This window comes from Vanacampus margaritifer, chromosome 10 (genome assembly GCF_051991255.1).
Source record: "Vanacampus margaritifer isolate UIUO_Vmar chromosome 10, RoL_Vmar_1.0, whole genome shotgun sequence".
Taxonomy (NCBI): domain Eukaryota; kingdom Metazoa; phylum Chordata; class Actinopteri; order Syngnathiformes; family Syngnathidae; genus Vanacampus; species Vanacampus margaritifer.
Genome location: NC_135441.1, coordinates 12,071,355 through 12,080,333, shown reverse-complemented (window position 1 = coordinate 12,080,333; position 8,979 = coordinate 12,071,355). Strand labels below are relative to the sequence as shown.

General features: G+C 36.8%; 1 protein-coding gene across 1 annotated transcript; it reads right to left on the bottom strand.

Moving 5' to 3' along the window:
* Positions 1-528: 528 nt before the first annotated feature.
* On the bottom strand, positions 529-8,352 carry slc49a3 (solute carrier family 49 member 3). The gene is made up of 10 exons (XM_077578919.1): positions 7,919-8,352; positions 7,028-7,186; positions 6,517-6,733; positions 6,367-6,443; positions 4,188-4,325; positions 4,004-4,120; positions 2,212-2,364; positions 1,987-2,144; positions 1,657-1,760; positions 529-1,103 (listed from the first exon to the last, which is right to left on the bottom strand). Exons 1-10 carry the CDS (start codon positions 8,075-8,077, stop codon positions 940-942), a joined length of 1,446 nt encoding a protein of 481 aa, XP_077435045.1. The 5' UTR covers positions 8,078-8,352; the 3' UTR covers positions 529-939.
* Positions 8,353-8,979: the final 627 nt, after the last annotated feature.

The following is an 8,979-nucleotide window of genomic DNA, read 5'->3' as shown; positions in this document are numbered from 1 at the left end:
CACAAAACCCATTTAAATTGTATTAATAAAAATATTTTTTTAAACAGATTTTTTATCACTTTAAAAGCCATTTTTCCTAAAAAATAAATAAGTTTAAAAAATACACGTTTTATGAAATATTTTTCATTGATCCATTTTTAGTGTTCCAATTTATTGTGACTTGAATGTTGGTTTAAATTATGTATACACTTAAAAAACAAAAAACTAAAACCACCTTTTTGTGGGTAAAAAGGTGTAAATTGGCAGAATGCACACGTTTGAAATTTAATATTTTTCTTATTTACACATTACATTAAAAAAACAATTTACAATGTAATTTTAAGTTTTCAAATTAAAGGGTCTTAAATCAACATATATTTCACGTCAGCATTTTCTCAGGAACACACTAGTTTAAAAAATGGTCCATATTGTCTCAAATATTGTATATATGAATGTTATTTTATTGTAATAATTTCAATATATATTTCTAGTCATTGTTTTATATTTACACTTAACATCCACATTATTAAAGACCAAACACCTCAAAGGGATTTTTTATTGTTTTATTTTTCTGATCTCCTTTACTCCCAAAATGATGTAAAGTTCACACTTTCTTAATGTTTTTATTTTATCAGAAAACATTTTATCTATTTAAAACCTTTTACAGGAATGTACAAACTAGTCAAATTTAAAAGAAAAATAAGTTCTCAACATCTGAGTTCAAACAACATCAGCTTTCAATTATGTATTTAAAAATATCATTTACATAGAGAACAAAGAAAAAAAATTCTAAAAAGTGCAAATCCCATATTTGACTCGTTTTGGTCATTGCGTTACTTCCATCAAGCTGGCTGTGACGTGCAAGTGTGTGTGAGTCAGTAAGTTGACATATTGCAAGGCACCAAGTGGTTACATAGAGAGAGGAAAAAAAAACTTTCCTTGCTATTTTATCATTATGGATCACGTGTCCGCGATAGTTTTGGTGGAGGCGTCGGCTGCGGTGTCTCGCATTCGCCCGTAGGTGGCGTCCTCCTCGGCCTCCAGGCGCTTGTAGCGCGTGCGGAAGAAGATGATGAAGACGCAAGTGAAAACGGTGGTCAGCACTGCCAGCACCATCATAGATACTGAGGGATCAAACAATTCAGACAACAAAATAACACTTACATTTTTTTTATCTTTCATCACGTATTGGAATTTAGAAAAATATTAAATGGGCTACAGCACTTAACAATGCGTGACATCCATTAAATATATTTTAATTTATTTAATAAAATACAACACATATACCGTACTCTTATTCAACATTGTTGTAGATAGTTTTTAACTTAGCTGAAAAAAAGGCTTACGTTTATTAATAATTTGGGTTTATACGTCACCTGTATATATGAGAAATAAATTTATACTATATGTATATATTTCTTTTAATGATCACTATACAGCATTTGTTCATTGCCCACAAAATGTGAATCTTGAGTTTTAAATCCAGCAAAAATTTGGATATTTCTAAATATAAACTATATAAAAATGTAAAAAGGATAGAAATGATAAATATAGGCATGTATAGAAAATGTATAAAACAATACAAAATATATACGATTGTAATCTATCTATAATGATATGATCGCTACATAATACATTGTACGTTGGGGCCCCTCCAATATGGCCCCAATACGTTACCCTTCCAGCTCTGAGGGGCGATCCCGCACGTTGAGCGTGGCGAGTCGGCGACGGGTATGGCCAAAGACTGCAGGATGACAATGTAGACGATGGACAGGATTTGCCTACAAAGATGAAGAAAAAGTCAAGCACCCTCATCTGAAGACAGTGAATGAATGTGCGAGGAGCCAAAATATTGCTTTGAGCCTAGTTGTACTCAAAACCACACCAAATTTGAAGCACCAAGGCAAAAATGTGTACATTTGACATGATCCCAACCGGTTGGTTTGAACCATTTGAAAAGGATTTCCAAATTTTGGAACAAATTCCTCATTGGAATTCGATTGTTACCCTGATATGAAGATGAGTCCTGCCGAAGTGGCTTCTCCCACCGGGTAGGAACATTCCACAGACAGCTCCATGACTACCGGGTAAATGGAGAACCCGAAGAAGCCGAAGAGTGAGCACACCGTCGCCACGGCGATGCTCTGCTGCTGCATCAGACACACCTGCGGAGGATTGGGTGTTCAACTTCAAACTGCAAAGCGACAAGATAAAGCTAGAAGATGTGCTTACCACGGAGAAGGCGATGGCCGCCAAGGCAGAGATGGCCATATTGATTTTGATGGCCTCCGTGAACCGTTTGGTTTTGTCCACGTAAAGTCCGAGTAAGCCGGCGCCCACGATGCCAAACGCGATAAAGAGGGCGGCGCACAGGCCCGCAAAGTCCTGCATTGAGTTCACAATATTATGACTTGAGACTTGGCATTTACTAAATCGTATACATTAGAAACTGCGGTTTGAAAAAACACATTCATTTGGGGTCCGAATGAAAAACTACTCAATTGCCTTTAATGTTCAATTTTTTTTTTTACTAAACCTTCGCTAAATTATCAGACATTTTCCATGTGCTAGATTAGTTTAAAACACGTACATAAGGTTAAGATGATTAAATTGTCTTTAATGGTCACAGAAATCATTACGTTTGACATAAACACAAATACGTCAAGTCATTTTAAGCCTCTGAAATGGTAGGTTTAGGACTAAATTGTGTTTGATGGTTGCAAAAACATGTACATTATTGTGGTTTTTCAATTCCTGCCACAATACCAATAAAACAAATACCAATATGCTTGCTAAAAACTGTGGGGTGGGGTTCGGAATCTGCAAAGTTTTAATCAAGGCAGCTTGCATTAAAAAATGATTACAAAAAACATGTTAATTCAAAGTTACTATTGGCTTTGTTAAAAAAAAAAAAGGTTGATACTTAACTCATTCACTCCCAGCCATTTTCACTGAAGCAACACCCTTCGCTCCCGGCTGTTATACCGGATTTTGACTGATTTTGCAAGGCCAGAATATCGTGTTCTATTGCTATAAAAACATGAAACCTACCAAAAGAAAGATTAGTCTCTTCTTTCATCAGGAAAAAAAAAATACATTTGTATCTGTTTCTGTTTTGTAGCAATTATCATTAGAATATAGCTAAGTTTCATCATTATTCACAAATCTTTTTAAAAAGAGCCTTTTTGCAAGATGGCCCTGGCTGATCTCTTATACTCTGCTGTCACCTGCTAGCCGATTTTTGTAATAACTACCATTGCTTGAAGCGACTTCTTCGGGTCAGAGGCTGCATCAAAGCCTTCTGTATGCTCTAGCATTTAAAAAAATAAAAAACGTCTAAATATGTTTTTTGGGACCATGATAATATTTAAAATAGAAAGCATTTTTATGTTTTTGGGAGCGTTAAAATTGCAAGAAATTAATGGCAATGTTATATTTTTGTTGATGACTAATTCCTGATCGAAAAACAGCCTCAAGAGGTATTGGCTGCCATCGTGAGTATCGATACGATATGAAATAAGGCCAGTTATCGGCCCAACACCGATGATACCTAGTATCAGCACTCGACCATAACAACCCAATGTAGCATTTTCCCTTAAAACTTCATGAAATTAATGGCAAGTTTCTATTCTTCTCATTTATAATTTCTTGTTCATGATCGTAAAACAGTCACAAAATGGTGCCAAAACGGTTCGGATACCTAGAAATAAGGTCCGGTGTTGGGCCGATACTGATATTGGTACTCGCCCATCACTATTAAAATAGATGTTGAATTTTATTGGTTAACACAAGGTTCTTTATCAAATGATAATTTCTAATAATGCCTGGGCTCACAGGGATGAAAATCATTTGACTTGATTTTTGCCTTTAACTTGGGTCATGTTTGAAACGTGTACGTTAAGAATTGCGATTTACCTACGACTACCATATTGACTTTTTTCGGACTTCGCTCATGACTCTCACCTCTGGGACACAACAGTCCGAAAGTCCAAACATTTGAGATGAGCAAACAAAGACGACTCACATTAGTGTAGCCCTGCGCGCACAGGATCTGGTCCAGCAGCGTGGAGAAGCATGTGAACACGCCCACGCCAGAACCGAAGCACAGCAGCAGCACCAGATACGCTCGGTTCTTCAGTAACTGTGCGCACAAAACACGTGATAAATTGTCTGACGGTAACGAAAAGCGCATGGAGGTTCGTCCCTACCAGTTTGACGCCTTGCACGAAGGGTTCGGAGGTGGAAAATTCCGCACTGGCTGACGGCGGTGTGGGCGGGGCGCTGCTGCGTATGCCCACCGTTGCCAGGAAACAAGCCACGCAGGCGGGAATGCTGTAGGCTAACATCTGGAGGAAGAAAGGTTCAGTCATCATGGCTATGACAGTTTTGGATCTGTCATTAGCTTTTTTTTGTTTTTTAATTCAGTGGGTTTGTTAGATGCTTTGTTTGAGTTTTTATTAGTTTTAGTACCCCCCCCACCCCAAAAAAAAATATGGAGCTTTTGTCCAGTGTAAGATAAAAAATAAAATAAACTTCCTTTTTCTGTATGGCTCTACAGTAATACTGAAATACTGTAATTACATTTAAAATAAGCTTTGTTTTGAGTTTTTATTAGTTTTAGTTTTTTCCCCCAAAAATATGGAACATTTGTCTAGTGTAAGATAATTTAAAAAAATATATATTAAACTTTCTTCTTCTGTATGGCTGTACAGTAATACTGAAATTACATTTAAAATAAACACTGAAAAGCTATTAATTGACAAATATGAAAACCAAACACATTTTCACTATAGTTAGTTTTGTAAACAAAATGTCGTTTTAGTTTTTTTCCGACAAAATATGGAGCATTTGTCCAGTGTAAGATAAAAAAATAATAATAATAATTAAATTTCTTTTTTCTGTATGGCTGTACAGTAATACTGAAATGCTGTAATTACATTTAAAATAAGCTTTGTTTTGAGTTTTTATTAGTTTTAGTTTTTCTCCCAAAAATATTGAGCATTTGTCTAGTGTAAGATAATTAAAAAAAAAATTATTAAACTTCCTTCTTCTGTATGGCTGTACAGTAATACTGAAATTACATTTAAAATAAACACTGAAAAGCTATTAATTGACAAATATGAAAACCAAACACATTTTCACTATAGTTAGTTTTGTAAACAAAATGTCGTTTTAGTTTTTTTCCGACAAAATATGGAGCATTTGTCCAGTGTAAGATAAAAAAATAATAATAATAATTAAATTTCTTTTTTCTGTATGGCTGTACAGTAATACTGAAATGCTGTAATTACATTTAAAATAAGCTTTGTTTTGAGTTTTTATTAGTTTTAGTTTTTCTCCCAAAAATATTGAGCATTTGTCTAGTGTAAGATAATTAAAAAAAAAATTATTAAACTTCCTTCTTCTGTATGGCTGTACAGTAATACTGAAATTACATTTAAAATAAACACTGAAAAGCTATTAATTGACAAATATGAAAACCAAACACATTTTCACTATAGTTAGTTTTGTAAACAAAATGTCGTTTTAGTTTTTTTCCGACAAAATATGGAGCATTTGTCCAGTGTAAGATAAAAAAATAATAATAATAATTAAATTTCTTTTTTCTGTATGGCTGTACAGTAATACTGAAATGCTGTAATTACATTTAAAATAAGCTTTGTTTTGAGTTTTTATTAGTTTTAGTTTTTCTCCCAAAAATATTGAGCATTTGTCTAGTGTAAGATAATTAAAAAAAAAATTATTAAACTTCCTTCTTCTATATGGCTGTACAGTAATACTGAAATTACATTTAAAATAAACACTGAAAAGCTATTAATTGACAAATATGAAAACCAAACACATTTTCACTATAGTTTGTTTTGTAAAAAAAAATGTAGTTTTAGTTTTTCTTTTTTTAGTTAATTTTACTTATCAAAAACTTGTGTGTGTGCCGCTTGCCAGGGCTATAAAATTTTGGGGTTTTCATTATAGTCAGTTCTTATTTTGTTTTGATTTTTGCTTTTCATAGTCAGTTTTAATTTTAAGCTTTTAGAGCAGGTTTATTAGTTTTTAGGATGTTTATGATATAATTTATTTATGATATTTACAAAGATGAAAACGAAGGACATTTTCGCTATAATTATAGTCAGTTTTATAAACGTAAGATGTAGTTTCAGTTATTTTGATGTGTTTTTTTAACCATTCTAATTTTCATTTTATTTCGTTAATGAAAATGTTTTGTCAATTTGTTTTACTTTGTTAGTTTTATTAACTAATGGACTTGTAAGTACCGGTATGTAAATGTATGTGTTTGTGTACAGCATGAGTGGTGCATGTTTGTGTATGTGCCTGCGTGTCTATTTATAATAGTGTGTTAAAGTATGTGCGTGTGTGTGAGTAACTCACCAGAACAGGGATTCGATCCGATGTGTGTGCGATGGCAGGCGATACCAAATTGGCCATCAGGATGCCCAGCGGGTTAGCTGCGGAGGCAAATACTGTCCAGTCAAGCATGCCGTCAAAAAAAGGTGAGCACGAGGCACAGCTAAACCTCACCCATGGAAGCTATCGTGTTGGCCGTGGCCCGTTGGTGGTCCGGGAACCAGAGCGCCGCCATCTTGGTGGGCGTGAAGATGATGAGCGGCTGCGCCACCGCCGCCAGCGTCTGGCCCAGCATCACCACCGCGTAGTGAATGCTAAAGACTGCACCCGGCGGGCCGCCCATGATGCGGGTGATGCTACCGAACATGTTCAACCACGAGCCCAAGATGAGCTAAGTACACCAAAAATACTGATTTCACGTCAATTGTAAACCAGTAAATACTGGACAAAATGTTGCGTTTACAAAAACAGGTATGTTGGGTTTCTTGAAGACTATGTATGTAAACCTCCAAGACATTTTCGTCTTTAGCTAACCGTACCGTACATGTTTGGGACAACATAAAGGACAATACGTTTTTGAAAAGATATCTAAAATGTTGTCATTGATCACACCGTGTCTGTCTTTTTCGTTTAAGATGACAGAATCTAGCGCTGCATCCGACAAATATGACGCCATCTTAATTACCGTGACACGCAGCCCGACCGTGTCCAGCAACCAGGTGGTGGCGAAGCTGAGCGGAATAGATACCACCATGTAGACCAGTGACAACCAGTTGATGTCCATCAAGGTAGCCTGTAGGTACTCGGCAGACTGGTCTGCCACTGGTGCAAAGGTCAGCCATAGCTGGGAAATGAACACATAAAAAAAAAAAAAAAAGACCAATGAAGATTACGAAGCGTTTACATAGCATAGCATTGCTAACTAGTGGAACCTCCAAAATCAAATTATCTGGAAAAATTGTGCCATAAATGTCATGGAGTTGAAGATGGACGGGACTGAGGTGCAAAGTGGAAACAAAAGGTGTGCTTTTTTTTTTTAATTACCAGCTGGCAGAGAAGTATGTTCAAGTGGTGCATGACATGTATGAGGACTGTAAAACAGTGTTGAGGTGTGCTGTAGGTGTGACGGAGGAGTTCAAAGTGGAAGTGGGGTAACATCAGGGATCAGCTCCGAGCCCCTTCTTGTTTGCTATGGTAATAACATGCAGGAACCGGTTGTGCTGACTGCACTGGATCATGAGACTGATCACGTTACCACAAAAGAGGAAGTTAAAATACACTGCATAAATGCATACATAAAGATAATAAAGAGCAAATAATGTTTACTTTTAACTGACCTGGTTAAAATGGCATTAGTGTTCATAAAGATTGTATTACAACTTTTTGTGTACTTTATTACAAGATTTTACTTTTTTAATATTTTTTTCTTTCAATAACTATTACGATTACATCAAAACGTCCTTACAAGTTGGCTACAAAACCCCAATCGTAGCAAAAGTAATCGGTATCATTTACCGATAAGGTGCCTCATTGTACAAACCGAAGTGAGGTTTATCTCATGATTGATTTAGCTCACCGTGGCGTTCGAGCAGTTGAGCAGGCACAGCACAAGGAGGACGAACCACCTCCTCTTGTAAACTTTGAAACGAAGCAACTTCTTCAGCTCGTCGTTGCGAAGAGAAGCCAGCAACGGCGACGATGACGAGTCAACGTTGTCGTCCTCGCCGCTTTCCATCGTTGACGCCCGTCTGGCCGGCTAAATAAGCTAATACAGACGCCACAATGTTGGCCAACTTTGCTTGCTTTTTCCCCGTCTTTCAAAAAAGACACGACACGCGTGAAGGACAAAGTCCGCAATTAAAGGATCGGTTTGTCAGCCCGAGCAACATCGAACGCCGCGAAGAAAAGAAAAACAAGATAATCGACATAAAAACATCACTTCTTGTCAATGGATTGACCGCAACAGAGATCTTCTATTGCCAAAAGATGCTGGGCCTCTTGGCTAGGATCAACAAGCACCATGAAATAAAATAAGTACTAACAGAATGCAACGGTTTGCAAATCCTTTTCGACCTATATTCAACTAAAAGAGCTACAAAGACAAGATGTTATATGTTTAAACTGAAAAACGTTTACCATTGTCACAGAAAGGAACTAAAGACACAAAGGTTTTGTTTTGGTAGAAAGCGCATGTGCGCTGGGGCGGGCGTAAAAAAACAGACACATCTTGATTTGCAAATCAATCTCCTTTATTGCATTTGGGAATTTGGCAGACCAGGCTGGGCGAGTGGGCGAACTTTTCCTTTTACATGCCTTCGGCGCACCTGACAGTGGTTCAGTAGACTAACATTTAGACCAGGTGAAAGCTGGGCTAAGTTGTGGCACAGGTGGGGTAACGGCAGGCAGACAAATTGGACCACTCATCATGTTCTTTTTATCAAATGCTGTGCCATTTTCACACCAGGTGTCCACGGGCTGCACAGTGCACACCTTCCAATTTTTGACTCATCAGTGTACAGAATGTTTCTCCAAAAGTCTGCAGGGAGCATCAAGATGCTTTTTGGCAAATGTGAGACAAGCCTTTGTGTTCTTTTGTGACAGCGGTGGTTTTTGCCTGGAAACCCTCCAATGGATGCC